This window comes from Hemiscyllium ocellatum, chromosome 14 (assembly GCF_020745735.1).
Source record: "Hemiscyllium ocellatum isolate sHemOce1 chromosome 14, sHemOce1.pat.X.cur, whole genome shotgun sequence".
In the NCBI taxonomy this organism is placed as follows: Eukaryota; Metazoa; Chordata; class Chondrichthyes; order Orectolobiformes; family Hemiscylliidae; genus Hemiscyllium; species Hemiscyllium ocellatum.
In genome coordinates, this window is record NC_083414.1 from 6,055,696 (window position 1) to 6,072,836 (window position 17,141).

Here is a 17,141-nt window from a genome sequence, read left to right on the forward strand (position 1 = left end):
GCTACCTAACTTGCTGTGTTCTTGCTGTGTTCTGCCTGTCTACCTTGGATTCTGGATTAGTGGTGCTGGAAGAGCATTTATTCCTGATGAAGGGCTTTTGCCCGAAACGTCGATTTCGCTGCACTTTGGATGCTGCCTGAACTGCTGTGCTCTTCCAGCACCATTAATCCAGAATCTGGTTTCCAGCATCTGCAGTCATTGTTTTTACCTTGGATTCTGGCATCTGCAGATTTTTTTGCCTCAGACTAGTATTGAAAGCAGTATTCCAAAAGTGGCCTAACCAACATTCTGTACAGCTGCAACAGGACCTCTCAACTTCTATACTCAATGCACTGGCCAATGAAGGCACGCATATGAAATGCCTACTTCATTATCTGTCGACATGGGGCTCCACTTTCAAAGAGGGAAAAGTTTGAGATTCTGAAGGGAGATTACAGAGAGTTAGGCAGGAATTTAAAAAGGAGGCCCTCGGGAGTAGTAATATCTGGATTACTCCTGGTGCTACGACCTAGTGAGGGTCAGAAAAGGAGGATAGAGCAAATGAATGCATGGCTGAGGAGCTGGTGTTTGGGAGAAGGATTCACATTTTTGGATCGTTGGAATCTCTTTTGCAGTAGAAGTGACTTGTACAAGAAGGACAGATGTTGTGAAAATTGAAAGGGTTCAGAAAAGATTTACAAAGATGTTGCCATGGTTGGAGGATTTGAGCTATAGGGAGAGGTTGAATTAGCTAAGGGTGTTTTCCCAGGAGCATCGGAGGCTGAGGGGTGACCGTTTAGAGGTTTATGAGGTGCATGGATAGGATAAATAGACAAAGTCTTTTCCCTGGGGTGGGGAAGTCCAGAACTAAAGGGCATAGGTTTAGGGTGACATGGTAAAGAAAGAAAAGGGACCTAAGAGATAACTTTTTCAAGCAGAGAGTGGTACGTGTATGGAATGAGCTGCCAGAGGAAGTGGTGGAGGCTGGTACAATTGCAACATTTAAAAGGCATCTGGATGGGTATATGAATAGGAAGGGTTTGGAGGGATATGGGGTGTGTGTTGGCAGGTGGGACTAGATTGGGTTGGGATATCTGTTCAGCATGGATGGGTTGGACCAAAGGGTCTCTTTCCATGCTGTACATCTCTATGACTCAATGACGGATTACACCTAAATTGGAAGGGGACTAATGTACTGGCAGGGAGACTTGCTTGGACTGCTCGGGAGGATTTAAACTAGTAAGATGCGGGGCGGGGGTGGTACAATCTGAGACTGGTACAGTTGAGAATAAAGGTGAATCAAACAGTCAGGGCAGGCAGGGACAAAGCAGACAGAACAAGGTAGGACTGATAAATTAAACCACATTTATTTAAATGCACGTGGCCTAACAGGGAAGGCAGAGGAACTCAGAGCATGGTTAGGAACATGGGACTGGGATATCATAGCTATGACTGAAATCTGGCTCAGGGATGGGCAGGACTGGCAGTTTAATGTTCCAGGATACAAATGCTACAGAAAGGATAGAAAGGGAGGCAAGCAAGGATGGGGAGTGGCATTTTTGATAAGGGATAGCATTACAGTTGTGCTGAGGGAGGATATTCCTTGAAATACACCCAGGGAAGTTATTTGGGTGGAACTGAGAAATAAGAAAGGGATGATCACCTGTATTATAGACCCCCTACTAATCAGAGGGAAATTGAGAAACAAATTTGTAAGGAGATCTCAGTTATCTGTAAGAATAATAGGGTGGTTATGGTAGGGGATTTTAACTTTCCAAACATCGACTGGGATAGCCATAATGTTAAGGGTTTTGATGGAGAGGAATTTGTTAAGTGGGAACAAGACAATTTTCTGATTCAGTATGTGGATGTACCTACTAGAGAAGGTGCAAAACTTGACCTACTCTTGGGAAATAAGGCAGGGCAGGTGACTGAGGTGTCAGTGGGGAAGCACTTTGGGGCCAGCGACCATAATTCTATTAGTTTTAAAATAGTGATGGAAAAGGATAGACCAGATCTAAAAATTGAAGTTCTAAATTGGAGAAAGGCCAATTTTGACAGTATTAAGCAAGAACTTTCAAAAGCTGATTGGGGGCAGATGTTCCTAGGTAAAGGGACGGCTGTAAAATGGGAAGCCTTCAGAAATGAGATAACGAGAATCCAGAAAGTATATTCCTGTCAGGATGAAAGGAAAGGCTGGTAGGTATAGGGAATGCTGGATGACTAAAGAAATTGAGGGTTTTGTTAAGAAAAAGAAGGAAGCATATGTCAGGTATCGACAGGATAGATCGAGTGAATCCTTAGGAGAGTATAAAGGCAGTAGGAGTATACTTAAGAGGGAAATCAGGAGGGCAAAACGGGGACATGAGATAGCTTTGGCAAATAGAATTAAAGAGAATCCAAAGGGTTTTTACAAATACATTAAGGACAAAAGGGTAACTAGGGAGAGAATAGGGTCCCTCAAAGATTAGCAAGGTGGCCTTTGTGTGGAGCCACAGGAGATGGGGGGGATACTAAATGAGTATTTTGCATCAGTATTTACTGTGGAGAAGGATATCGAAGATACAGAATGCAGAGAGGTGTGCCGGAAGACTGGAGGTTGGCAAACGCGGTGCCACTGTTTAAGAAAGGTGGTAAGGACAAGCCAGGGGACTATAGACTGGTAAGCCTGACCTCAGTGGTGGGCAAGTTGTTGGAGGGAATCCTGAGGGACAGGATGTATGTGTATTTGGAAAGTTGAAAATGCGTTGCTGGTTAAAGCACAGCAGGTCAGGCAGCATCCAAGGAATAGGAAATTCGACGTTTCGGGCATAAGCCCTTCATCAGGAATGAGGAGAGGGTGGCAGGCAGGTTAAGATAAAAGGTAGGGAGGAGGGACTTGGGGGAGGGGCGATGGAGATGTGATAGGTGGAAGGAGGTCAAGGTGAGGGTGATAGGCCGGAGTGGGGTGGGGGCGGAGAGTTTAGGAAGAAGATTGCAGGTTAGGAGGGCGGTGCTGAGTTGAGGGAACTGACTGAGACAAGGTGGGGGGAGGGGAAATGAGGAAACTGGAGAAATCCGAGTTCATCCCTTGTGGTTGGAGGGTTCCCAGGCGGAAGATGAGGCATTCTTCCTCCAACCGTCGTGTTGTTATGTTCTGCCGGTGGAGGAGTCCAAGGACCTGCATGTCCTTGGTGGAGTGGGAGGGAGAGTTAAAGTGTTGAGCCACGGGGTGATTGGGTTGGTTGGTCCGGGCATCCCTGAGGTGTTCTCTGAAGCGTTCCGCAAGTAAGCAGCCCGTCTCCCCAATGTAGAGGAGGCCACATCGGGTGCAGCGGATGCAATAGATGATGTGTGTGGAGGTACAGGTGAACTTGTGGCGGATATGGAAGGATCCCTTGGGGCCTTGGAGGGATGTGAGAGAGGAGGTGTGGGCGCAAGTTTTACATTTCCTGCGGTTGCAGGGAAAGGTGCCGGGAGTGGAGGTTGAGTTGGTGGGGGGTGTGGACCTGACGAGGGAGTCACGAAGGGAGTGGTCTTTGCGGAACGCTGATAGGGGAGGGGAGGGGAGGGAAATATATCCCTGGTGATGGTGTCCGTTTGGAGGTGGCGGAAATGACGGCGGATGATACGCTGTATACGGAGGTTGGTGGGGTGGTAGGTGAGAATCAGTGGGGTTCTGTCTTGGTGGCGGTTGGAGGAGCGGGGCTCAAGGGCGGAGGAGCGGGAAGTGGAGGAGATGCGGTGGAGGGCATCGTCGACCACGTTTAGGGGGAATCTGCGGTCCTTGAAGAAGGAGGCCATCTGGGCTGTGCGGTGTTGGAACTGGTCCTCCTGGGAGCAGATGCGGCCGAGACGAAGGAATTGGGAATATGGGATGGAGTTTTTACAGGGGGCAGGGTGGGAGGAGGTGTAGTCCAGATAGCTGTGGGAGTCAGAATCGCCGACGGACTCGCGACCCCTGCGGCTGCCGGGAATGACTGCGGTTCTTCCGTCGCCACAGCCATTTCTGCCCCTTCGGTTGCCGTCGCCGCAGCCACTTCCGCCCCCACTGACATCACTAACCTGCAGCACCACGCCTCAGGTTTCTCCGCCCCCACGCCGACTACACGTAACCCCGCCCCCACGCAAACCTTCGTCACCACGCATAACCCCGCCCCCACACTGACTTTCACCACCACGCATAACCCCGCCCCCATGCTTATTTCTGTCACAACGCATGACCCCGCCCCCACGCCTGACTCCGCCCCCACACCGAGCAACGTCACCACGTCTAACTCCGCCCCTACATCGATCTCTGTCCCCACCCCCACTCCCAGCTCCAGTCTCACACCAGGTCCTAGCTCCCAGCCTTGCCGGATCTTCACCATCCCTCCAGACCTCCCCCTCTCTGAGGATGAAAGATCAGTCCTCAGCAGAGGCCTCACCTTCATTCCCCTACGTCCTCGAATCAATGAGTTCAACACGCGGCGAGATATTGAACAATTCTTCCGCCGCCTTCGCCTCCGTGCCTACTTTCACAACCAAGACTCCCGCCCACCCTCTGATGACCCCTTCTCCCGTCTCCAATGCACCCCATCCACCTGGACACCCCGTGCTGGCCTCTTACCCGCCCTCGATCTATTTATAGCCAACTGCCGCCGCGACATTAACCGACTCAACCTGTCCACCCCTCTCACCCACTCCAACCTCTCACCCTCAGAACGTGCAGCCCTCCACTCCCTCCGCTCCAATCCCAACCTCACCATCAAACCGACAGACAAGGGAGGCGCGGTAGTAGTTTGGCGCACCGACCTTTATACCGCTGAGGCCAAACGCCAGCTCGCGGACACCTCCTCTTATCGCCCCCTCGACCATGACCCCACCTCCCACCACCAAACCATCATCTCCCAGACCATCCATAACCTCATCACCTCAGGGGATCTCCCATCCACCACCTCCAACCTCATAGCCCCACAACCCCGCCCGTTTCTACCTCCTGCCCAAAATCCACAAACCTGAATGCCCCGGCCGACCCATTGTCTCACCGAACTCATCTCCGCATACCTTGACACAGTTCTGTCCCCTTTAGTCCAAGAACTCCCCACCTACGTTCGGGACACCACCCACGCCCTCCATCTCCTCCAGGATTTTCGCTTCCCCGTTCCCCAACGCCTTATTTTCACGATGGACATCCAGTCCCTGTACACCTCCATCCCCCATCACGAAGGACGCAAAGCCCTCCGCTTCTTCCTTTCCCGCCGCACCAACCAGTACCCTTCCACTGACACCCTCCTTCGACTGACTGAACTGGTCCTCACCCTGAATAACTTCTCTTTTCAATCCTCCCACTTCCTCCAAACTAAAGGAGTTGCCATGGGCACCCACATGGGCCCCAGCTATGCCTGTCTCTTCGTAGGATATGTGGAACAGTCCATCTTCCGCAACTACACTGGCACCACCGCCCACCTTTTCCTCCGCTACATCGATGACTGTATCGGCGCTGCCTCGTGCTCCCACGAGGAGGTTGAACAGTTCCTCAACTTTACTAACACCTTCCATCCCGACCTCAAATTCACCTGGACTGTCTCAGACTCCTCCCTCCCCTTCCTAGACCTTTCCATTTCTATCTCAGGCGACCGACTCAACACAGACATCTACTATAAACCGACTGACTCCCACAGCTATCTGGACTACACCTCCTCCCACCCTGCCCCCTGTAAAAACTCCATCCCATATTCCCAATTCCTTCGTCTCGGCCGCATCTGCTCCCAGGAGGACCAGTTCCAACACCGCACAGCCCAGATGGCCTCCTTCTTCAAGGACCGCAGATTCCCCCTAAACGTGGTCGACGATGCCCTCCACCGCATCTCCTCCACTTCCCGCTCCTCCGCCCTTGAGCCCCGCCCCTCCAACCGCCACCAAGACAGAACCCCACTGGTTCTCACCTACCACCCCACCAACCTCCGTATACAGCGTATCATCCGCCGTCATTTCCGCCACCTCCAAACGGACACCACCACCAGGGATATATTTCCCTCCCCTCCCCTCCCCTATCAGCGTTCCGCAAAGACCACTCCCTTCGTGACTCCCTCGTCAGGTCCACACCCCCCACCAACCCAACCTCCACTCCCGGCACCTTCCCCTGCAACCGCAGGAAATGTAAAACTTGCGCCCACACCTCCTCCCTCACATCCCTCCAAGGCCCCAAGGGATCCTTCCATATCCGCCACAAGTTCACCTGTACCTCCACACACATCATCTATTGCATCCGCTGCACCCGATGTGGCCTCCTCTACATTGGGGAGACGGGCTGCTTACTTGCGGAACGCTTCAGAGAACACCTCAGGGATGCCCGGACCAACCAACCCAACCACCCCGTGGCTCAACACTTTAACTCTCCCTCCCACTCCACCGAGGACATGCAGGTCCTTGGACTCCTCCACCGGCAGAACATAGCAACACGACGGTTGGAGGAAGAACGCCTCATCTTCCGCCTGGGAACCCTCCAACCACAAGGGATGAACTCGGATTTCTCCAGTTTCCTCATTTCCCCTCCCCCCACCTTGTCTCAGTCGGTTCCCTCAACTCAGCACTGCCCTCCTAACCTGCAATCTTCTTCCTAACCTCTCCGCCCCCACCCCACTCCGGCCTATCACCCTCACCTTGACCTCCTTCCACCTATCACATCTCCATCGCCCCTCCCCCAAGTCCCTCCTCCCTACCTTTTATCTTAACCTGCTTGCCACCCTCTCCTCATTCCTGATGAAGGGCTTATGCCCGAAACGTCGAATTCCCTGTTCCTTGGGTGCTGCCTAACCTGCTGTGCTTTAACCAGCAACACATTTTCAACTGTGATCTCCAGCATCTGCAGACCTCAGTTTTTACCTTGTGTATTTGGAAAGGCAAGGACTGATTAGGGATAGTCAACATGGCTTTGTGCGTGGGAAATCATGTCTCACAAATTTGATTGAGCTTTTTGAAGAAGTAACAAAGAGGATTGATGAGAGCAGAATGGCAGAAATGATCTACATGGACTTCAGTAAGGCATTCGACAAGGTTCCCCATGGGACACTGGTTAGCAAGGTTAGATCTCATGGAATACAAGAACTAGCCATTTGGATATAGAACTCACTCAAAGATAGAAGACATAGGGTGGTGGTGGAAGGTTATTTTTCAGACTGGAGGCCTGTGACCAGTGGAGTGCCACAAGGATCAGTGCTGGGTCCACTACTTTTTGTCATTTATATAAATGATTTGGATGTGAGCTTAAGAGGTATAGTTAGAAAGTTTGCAAAATTGGAGGTGTAGTGGACAGCGAAGAAGGTTACCTCAGATTACAATGGGATCTTGGTTAGATGGGCCAATGGGCTGAGGAGTGGCAGATGGAGTTTAATTTAGATAAATGTGAGGTGCTACATTTTGGGAAAGCATAATTCTTAGCAGAACTTATATACCTAATGGTAAGACCCTAGGGAGTGTTGCTAAACAAAGAGACCTTGGAGTGCAAGTTCATAGCTCCTTGAAAGTAGAATCGCAACTGGATAGGATACTGAAAAAGGCGTTTGATATGCTTTCCTTTATTGGTCAGAGTATTGAGTACAGGAATTGGGAGGTCCTGTTGCGGCTGTACAGGATATTGGTTAGGCCACTTTTGGAATATTGCATGCAATTCTGGACTCCATCCTATCAGAAAGATGTTGTGAAACTTGAAAGGGTTCAGAAAAGATTTACAAGGATGTTGCCAGGATTGAGGGATTTGAGCTACAGGGAGAGGCTGGATAGGGTGGGGCTGTTTTCCCTGGACCGCGAAGGCTGAGGGGTGACCTTATAGAGGTTTACAAAATCATGAGGGGCATGGATAGGATAAATAGGCAAAGTCTTTTTCCTGGGGTGGGGGAGTCCAGAACTAGAGGATATAGGTTTAGGGTGAGAGGGGAAAGATATAAAAGAGACGTAAGGGCAACCTTTTCACGCAGAGGGTGGTGCGAGTGTGGAATAGGCTGCCAGAGGAAGTGGGCAGAAGTGGGTCATGCAGATGCTGGTGATTAGAGTCAAAATTAGAGTGTTGCTGGAAAAATACAACAGGCCAGGCAGCATCCGAGGAGCAGGAAAATCGACGTTTCAGGCAAAAGCCCTTCATTGCCAGGGGAAGTGGTGCAGGCTGGTACAATTGCAACATTTAAAAGGCATTTGGAAGGGTATATGAGCAGGAAGGGTTTGGAGGGATAATGGCCAAGTGCTGGCAGGTGGGACTAGATTGGGTTGGGATATCTGGTCGGCATGGACAGGTTGGACCGAAGGGTCTGTTTCCGTGCTGTCCCTCTCTATGACTCTCTGACTCTATAACTATGAACCTGCATTCCAAGGTCTCTTTATTCAGGAACACTCCCCAGGACCTCACCATCAAGTGTATAAATCCTGCCCTGATTTGCCTTTCCAAAATGCAGCACCTCACATTTATCTAAATTAAACTCCATCTGCCACTCCTTGGCCCATTGGCCCATCTGATCTACAGTCACAAATGTAAAAGAGGGATCTGCATTTCACTGGTGCCTTCCATCACCTCCAGATTGTGGTGGGACAGAAGATGAAGTTCCTGCTATCTCAGTGGAAAAGCTGGGCCCTGGAGAAAGCTCCCCTCCCACACCAGCTTTAGACTGTGGGAGGAAATTGGACCAATCGCACACAGTGAGTTGCCTGAGGGTGGAATCGAACCCGGGTCCCAGGTGCTGTGAGGCAGTCCTGCCCACCGTCCCTCCATCCACCAATCCTCCCATACAGTTTTCAGGCTCTCTTTCTGCTCTCTTTACAGCTGCAGACATGGATTAATATTTCTAAATAACACCCCTATCATCCATGGCTGAAGACCATGAGTCATGATGGGTACCATGTTACATGGGAAGAAGAGGTTCATCAGCCTCTTGACCAATGGCTGATCTGTATCTTAACTTCATTACACAAAATGATCATGGCACAGGAAGAGGCCATTCCATCCATCATGCTTGCTCCAGCTCTACTACCTAGTCCCAATTTCCTGCCTCTGCCCTGTACTCCTGCACACCAGTTCTTATGAAGAAATCTGGAAGATGACCATAAAGCCATTGCTGATTGTCAGAAAAACCCATCTGGGTCACTGAAATCCTTTAGGGAAGGGAACTGGTGTCCTTACCTGGTCCAACCTGCATGTGACCCACAGCAAGATGGTTGTCTCTTAACTGCCCTCTGGGCAATTCAGGATGGGTAATAAATGCTGGCCCAGCCAAAAGACGCACTCAAGAAATAAAACAAAAATCCTAATAATCATCCAATATCCTCTTGAAGTCCTAAATTGAATGTGGCTCACCTCAATTTTAAGCAGTGCATTCCACACCCAAACAACACACTGAGTGAGTAAGCTTCCTTCTCACAGTGTCCAGGCTTTGTTTGCACATCATTTTAGTTGACTTCATATCCAACAAGAATCTAACAATATTTGTACAATCTTCTGAAATTTCCCATTGTTGCCCAGCCTCAGTGTATTGGAGAGATTTCCAGATTTCCAAATCTTTCTGTCACCCTCCTGAGCAGCGTGCCTCTGACTATGTAGTGATGCCAACCATTGCTTTGGAATCTCCGTCCCCACTCCCCCTCCCCCACCCACCAGAGGAAACAGCTTCCCTCTATCCAGATTGTCAATTCCCTCAGTCACCTTTAACACCTCAGTGTTTATTAATCATCCATTAATCTCCTACACTCAAGGAACTGCAAAAATATTTCATGCAATACTCTACAATTCTCTGCCATAGAAAGTGCATGAGGTCAAAGCATTGAATGTTTTCTAGAAGGAGTAAAACATTATTCTTAGGGCGGAAGGGATCAAAGGGAATGGGGAGAATGTGGGTGTTGAGTTGAATGAACAGTCACGATCATGGTCAATGATGGAGCAGGCCTGAAGGGCTGATTGACCTTCATCTGTTTTCTTTGTTTCATCAAAGAAAAAGTCACGTTTAGCTAAATCATGAGAGAGAGGAGGAGTACCATGTATTGTGGATAAAAGATGCTCGTAGATGAACCGTCCTGGGAGTTCCAGAAGACATTTGAGAAGTTGACGCATACATTTTTATTGTAGAAAATAGAACATGGTGGCGTGGGTCACATTTTAGCATGGGTAGAAAATTGGTTAGCTTACAGGAAACACAGAGTAAACATAAATGGGTCTTTATTTCATTGGCAGGAGTCTGTGCCGGAAACTCAACCTTTGTACAATTTACATCAATGAGTTAAACAAGGGAAGAGGCGGCATTGTAGCTAAATTCATAAATGTGACAAAGGCAGGTAAGAAAGCATGGTGTGAAACACAGAAGGGGTTAATAGAAGGATATAGATAGGTTGAGTGAGTGGGCAAAGGTCTATCTGATGGAGTATAGATTAGATTACTTACAGTGTGGAAACAGGCCCTTCGGCCCAACAAATCCACACCGACCCGCCGAAGCGCAACCCACCCAGACCCATTCTCCTACATTTTACCCCTACACCTAACACTAACAATTTAGGTTAAAAACAATGACTGCAGATGCTGGAAACCAGATTCTGGATTAGTGGTGCTGGAAGAGCACAGCAGTTCAGGCAGCATCCGAGAAGCAGTAAAATCGACGTTTCGGGCAAAAGCCCTTCATCAGAAATAAAGGCAGTGAGCCTGAAGCGTGGAGAGATAAGCTAGAGGAGGGTGGGGGTGGGGAGAAAGTAGCATAGAGTACAATGGGTGAGTGGGGGAGGGGATGAAGGTGATAGGTCAGGGAGGAGGGTGGAGTGGACAGGTGGAAAAGAAGATAGGCAGGTAGGACAAGTCATGGGGACAGTGCTGAGCTGGAAGGTTGGAACTAGGGTGAGGTGAGGGAAGGGGAAATGAGGAAACTGTCGAAGTCCACATTTATGCCCTGGGGTTGATGTGTTCCGAGGCGGAAGATGAGGCGTTCTTCCTCCAGGCATCTGGTGGTGAGGGAGTGTTGGTGTACGAGGCCCAGGACCTCCATGTCCTCGGCAAAGTGGGAGGGGGACTTGAAATGTTGGGCCACGGGGAGGTGTGGTTGATTGGTGCGGGTGTCCCGGAGATGTTCCCTAAAGTGCTCTGCTAGGAGGCGCCCAGTCTCCTCAATGTAGAGGAGACCGCATCGGGAGCAACGGATACAATAAATGATATTAGTGGATGTGCAGGTAAAACTTTGATGGATGTGGAAGGCTCCTTTAGAGCCTTGGATAGAGGTGAGGGAGGAGGTGTGGGCACAGGTTTTGCAATTCCTGCGGTGGCAGGGGAAGGTGCCAGGATGGGAGGGTGGGTTGTAGGAGGGGCGTGGACCTGACCAGGTAGTCACGGAGGGAACGGTCTTTGCGGAAGGCGGAAAGAGGTGGGGAGAGAAATATATCTCTGGTGGTGGGGTCTTTTTGGAGGTAGAACCGGGCATTGTGGGGTTCCCGGACTATGAAGTTGGAAGCTGTGGGTGGGAGATCTCCTGAGGTGATGAGGTTCTGTATGGTCAGGGAGATGATGGTTTGGTGATGGGGGTGGGGTCATGGTCGAGGGGGCGGTAGGAAGAGGTGTCCTCGTGTTGGCATTTGGCTTCAGTGGTGTAGAGGTCAGTGCACCAGATTACCACTGCACCCCCTTTATCTGCTGGCTTGATGGTGAGGTTGGGATTGGAGCAGAGGGTTTGGAGGGCTGTGCGTTGTGAGGGTGAGAGGTTGGAGTGGGGGAGGGGGGTAGACAGGTTGAGGCGGTTAATGTCCCGGCGGCATTTGGAAATGAAGAGGTCGAGGGCAGGTAATAGGCCAGCGCAGGGTGTCCAGGTGGATGCAGTGTGTTGGAGGTGGGTGAAGGGGTCCTCGGAAGGTGGACGGGAGTCCTGATTGTGAAAGTAAGCTCAGAGGCTGAGGTGGTGGAAGAAGTGTTCGACGTCATGGCGTGTATTAAATTCATTGATGCGTAGACGGAGAGGGATGAAATTGAGTCCTTTGCTGAGGACTGATTGTTCATCCTCAGTGAGGGGGAGGTCTGGAGGGATGGTGAAAACTCGGCAGGGCTGTGAGCTGGGATCTGGTGTGGGTGTGGAGCTGGGAGTGGGGGTGGAGCCGGTAACTGGAGTGGGTGTGATGGTGGGGGGAATGAGGGTGGAGTCATGAACAGGGGTGGTGTTCCCCTCAGGGATCTGGGGTCGGGGATGGTGACAGCGGGATCTATGGGGACCGTGTCAGCAGAATGCAGGTGAGTGGCATTGGTGGAAGTGGTGACCACGGCAGTAGGGGTGGCGGAAGTCACTGAGCATGTGACATCAGCGTTGATGTGAGGGGCGGAAGTGATGTCACATGTGATGCATGAGGAACTGTGAGGGGGCGGAAGTGGCTGTGGGAGTGTCCATGATAGGGGCGGAAGTGACATCATCAATCAGCGTGGGGGTGGCAGTCTCACCAGCCGCATGGCTAATGGCGTCCGAGCAGTTCCAGAGGCCGGGGGAATCTTCTCAATTGTTTGAGGAGCGCTGGTTATGGAGGTGGGTAGATATATAAGTTTGCCACTACAGGCAATTTAGCACGGCCAATTCACCTCGCCTTCACTTGTTTGGACTGTGGGAGAAAACCAAAGCAAAACCACCCAGACACGGGGAGAATGTGCTAGCTCCACACAGTTAGTCACCTGAGGTGGGAATTGAACCCTGGTCTCTGGTGCTGTGAGGCAACAATGCTAACCACTGTGCCACCGTGCCATCCAGTGTACCCAGGAAAATGTGATGTTGTTCAGTTTGACAGACAGAATGAAAAAGCATTGTATTATTTAAATGGAAAACAACAGCAGAAATCAGAGGGATTAAAGAATTCTAGGACAGGAGTCACAAAACGTGAATATGCAGCTAGAGTGATGCTGTACTTTATTCGGAAAGGAATTGAATAAAAAAGTAAGGATCAAAAACGTAATTTGCTGGAAAAGCTCAGCTGGTCTAGCAGCATCTGTGGAGAGAAAACAGAGAAATTCAGCTGCCAGATCTGCTGAACTTTTCCAGCAATTTACGTTTTTGATCCTCACTTTTTTGTTCAATTCCTTTCCGAATAAAGTACAGCATCTCTCTACCTGCAAAACCGAAAGAACTGCAGATTCTGTAAATCCAAAACAAAATCAGAAATTGCTGGAAAAGCTCAGTTGGTCTGACAGCACCTGTGGAGAGAAGTCAGAGAAATTCAGCTGCCAGACCTGCTGAGCTTTTCCAGCAATTTCTGGTTTACAGCTTTGAGCTTCACTAACTGGCCTGTGTGTTACATTAATCATAGAATCCCTACAATGTAGAAGCAGGCCCTTTGACCCAATAAGACCACACTAACCCATCACTCTACATTTCCCCTGACTAATACATCTAACCTAAACACTATGAGCACTTTAGCATGGCCAATGCATCTAACCTGCACATCTTTGCACTAGGGAACCCACACAGACTCAGGGAGAATGTGCAAACTCCACACAGACAGTCACCCAAGCCTGGGTCCTTGGTGCTGTGAGGCAGCAGTGCTAACCACTGAGCCAACCTGTAGACACCAGGTATGCCCACAAATAGAAAATGTGCTACTGCATGTGTAAGAGACATGAGGCAGAGCTTTCTTTGAACTTTAGGATAACTTTAGAATTCAGGGAAGTAATGGGCGAGCAGAACTTGACACGGTTGTGTTAGCATTTCACAAGGGATACAATACATCGCACTTTTATACAGTTCCTCGAGTGAGGCTATGCTAAAAGCTAAAAATTGAGGGTCACGTTAGGATGGTGTGCTCTGTCTGGAAAAATTCTAAGCTGCTGTTGCTTTCAAATATTGACGGAGAGTGATCGGAGATAGAATCTAATGGAATGGATTTGACATCCACTTGTACAGGAGAGCAGCCGCATGCTGGGGACTGCAGGGACTCTGACACTGTGATGTCTGGCACCTTGTAGCTATCAGCAGACCCTGAGACTCTCCAATGCCAAGTTGCTGATACCATCTAGCCACTGGCACTGGATTCATGCTGATCTTCAGTACAAAGAGCTCACGATGATCACCGTCCACAACAAGACTGTGGGAAGATCCCAGTTTAAAGCAGACCTTTTAGGAAAAGATCATCACCTTCAGAGTCTTGTCTGAGCTGGCTGCGGTTTTGTAGAAGAGATAGGAGCCGCTGACGTCACACAGCTTGTCTGCATCACCGTGTAAAAGCAGCATCCGGCTGGTTATAGTGGGCAGCACCTTCTCGACACTGGTCACTGCGTTAAGGAGCATGGCAGCAAATCGCACCCTCACTGGCCCGTGGTGGTTGAGAGGGTCGTCAATGTAGTCTTGCACCTGCCAGAGACAGGACACATCAGTCACAAAGGGACAAAACTCAGTGGGTGCTGGAACAATCCAGAACAGCATCACAAACATCTCCATTTGTCTTGGAGACAGTGAATGGGAGACCAAAAGACAGAAAAAGAGGAGGAAGGCAGTGCAGGTGTCCCATGTGATCATCTCCCTCCAAAGCAGGGACACCATCTTGGATACTGTTGGGGGAAATGGCTCACCGGGGGAGGGCAGCAGTTGCCAGGATCATGGCATTGTGGCAGACTCTGCTGTTTAGAAGGGCAGGAAAAAGAGTCATAGGGCCATAGTCATAGGGAATTCTATTGTGAGGGGAGTAGGTAGGCAATTCTGTGGCCACAAACGCGACTCCCGGATGGTATGTTGCCTCCCAGGTGCTCAGGTCAGGGATGTCACCAATCGGCTGCAGATCATTCTAAAAGGGGAGGGTGATCAGCCAGTTGTCTTGGTGCATATAGGCACCAATGATATAGGTAATTAGCGAGAGGAGATCCTGAAAGAAGAATTCAGGGAGCTAGGAGAGAAGGTAAAGAGAAGGACCTCAAAGGTAGTGATCTTGGGATTACTCCCAGTGCCACATGCTAGCCAGTATGGAAATGACAAAATAGGCAGGATAAACACGTGGCTTGAAAGATGGTGTAGGGGGGAGGGGTTCAGATTTGCTGGACATTGGGACCGGTTCTGGGGAAGGTGGAACTATTACAAAATGGACAGTCTACATCTGAACCAGACTGGAACCAATGTCCTTGGGGGAGTTTTTGCTATTGCTGGTGGGGAGGTTTTAAACTAATGTGGCAGGGGGCTGGGAACCAGAAGAGAAAACAGGTAGGCAGCGAGATGAAGACTGTAAGAATAATGAAGATAGCATTAATAAAGGGAAGAGTAGGCAGAGAGCAGATGAACGCAAAAAAACTGGTGGCCTGAAATGCATCTACTTTAATGCAAGGAGTATAGTGCGTAAGGCAGATGAACTTAGGGCTTGGATTGGTGCCTGGGAGTATGACGTTATTGCCATCACAGAGACTTGGTTGAAGGAAGGGCATGATGATTGGCAATTAAATGTTCCAGGATATAGATGCTTCAGACAGGACAGGGAGGGAAGCAAAAGGAGGTTGGAATTGCACTGCTGGTAGGGGATGATATCACGGCTGTGCTAAAGGAGCACATTATGGAGGTCTTGGGTGGTGAGGCATTATGGGTGGAGCTAAGAAATAAGAAGGGTACAGTTACATTGTTGGGGCTGTATTACAGGCCTCCCAACACTGAGCATGAGGTAGAAGAACAAATAGGTAAACAGATTATGGCTGAAAATTTCCTGACGAAGGGCTTATGCTCGAAACGTCGAATTCCCTATTCCTGAGATGCTGCCTGGCCTGCTGTGCTTTGACCAGCAACACATTTTCAGCTCTGATCTCCAGCATCTGCAGACCTCATTTTTTACTTGGTAAACAGATTATGGAAAGATGTAGAGGCAATAAGGTAGTTAATTTTCCTAACATAGACTGGGATACACTTAACGTCAGAGGTCTGGATGGGGTAGAATTTGTAAGAAGCGTCCAGGAGAGTTTTCTGGAGCAGTATGTCAATAGTCTGACAAGGGAAGGGTCCACATTGGACCTGGTACTGGGGAACGAGCCAGGGCAGGTGGTGGAAGTTGCGGTGGGGGATTTCTTTGGGAACAGTGACCATAATTCTGTAAGTTTTAGAATACTCATAGATAAAGAAGAGAGTGGTCCTAAGGGAAGACACTAAACTGGGCCAAGGCCAATTATATCAAAATTAGGCAGGAGCTGGGAAATGTGGATTGGACACAGCTATTTGAAGGGAAGTCCACATTTGAGATGTGGGAGGCTTTCAAAGATAGGTTAAAGATAGTGCAGGATAGGTATGTCCCATTGAAGGCAAAGGATAGGAAGGGCAAGATTCGTGAACTGTGGATGACAGGAGAAATTGTACAACTAGCCAAGAGGAAAAGGGAAGCGTACATCAGGTCTAGGCAGCTAAGAACAGAATGGGCCCTGGAAGAATAGCGGAAGAGTAGGACAAGTCTTAAATGAGGAATCAAGTGAGCTAATTAAGGAGAATCCCAAAGCATAAGAAGCAAGTGGGTAACTAGAGAAAGGATTGGTCCACTAAAGGATAACGAAAGAAGGCTATATGTCGAACCTGAGAGAATGGGTGAGATTCTGAATGATTACTTTGCCTCAGTGTTCACTGAGGAGAGGAACATGATGAATATTGAGATTAGAGATAGAAGTTTGATTAGTCGGAATCACATTGGCATAAGTAGGGAAAATGTGTTGGGTAGGCTGGAGGTTATTAAGGTGGACAAATCCCCAGGACTAGATGGGATCTATCCCAGGTTGCTGAGGGAGGTGAGAGAGGAAATAGCTGGGGCCCTGACAGATATCTTTGTGGAATCCTTAAATACAGGTGAGGTGCCGGAGGACTGGAAGGTCACTCATGTTGTCCCCCTGTACAAGAAGGGTAGTAGGGATATTCTGGGTAACTACAGACCAGTGAGTCTGACATCAGAGGTGGGAAAGTTGCTGGAAAAGGTACTGAGGGATAGGATCTATTTATATTTAGAAAAGAATGGGCTACAGGGGAAAAAAAAAACCCTTCCTCTCCTTATAACTCAAATCCTCAAACCCTGCCAACAGCCTTTCTCTGTTTTATAACATTCTGTAGAAGGGCAACCAGAATTGCACGCAGAATTCTAAAAGGGGCCTCACCAATGTCCTATCCGGTCACTCAACATGACATCTCATTTCCTAATACTCAGTGATCTGACCAACGAAGGCAAACGTGCCAAATGCCTTGTTCACCATGCTGTCATTCTTCCCTATT

At 49.3% G+C, this 17,141-nt stretch overlaps 1 protein-coding gene across 1 annotated transcript in view; it reads right to left on the bottom strand.

Moving 5' to 3' along the window:
• Nucleotides 1-17,141, bottom strand: part of LOC132822231 (monoglyceride lipase-like) — a 126,924-nt gene that overhangs the window by 3,633 nt on the left and 106,150 nt on the right. The window contains exon 7 of the mRNA XM_060835336.1: nt 14,061-14,276. Within this exon, the coding sequence (XP_060691319.1) occupies nt 14,061-14,276 (216 nt within the window). The remainder of the gene's footprint in view (nt 1-14,060; nt 14,277-17,141) is intronic.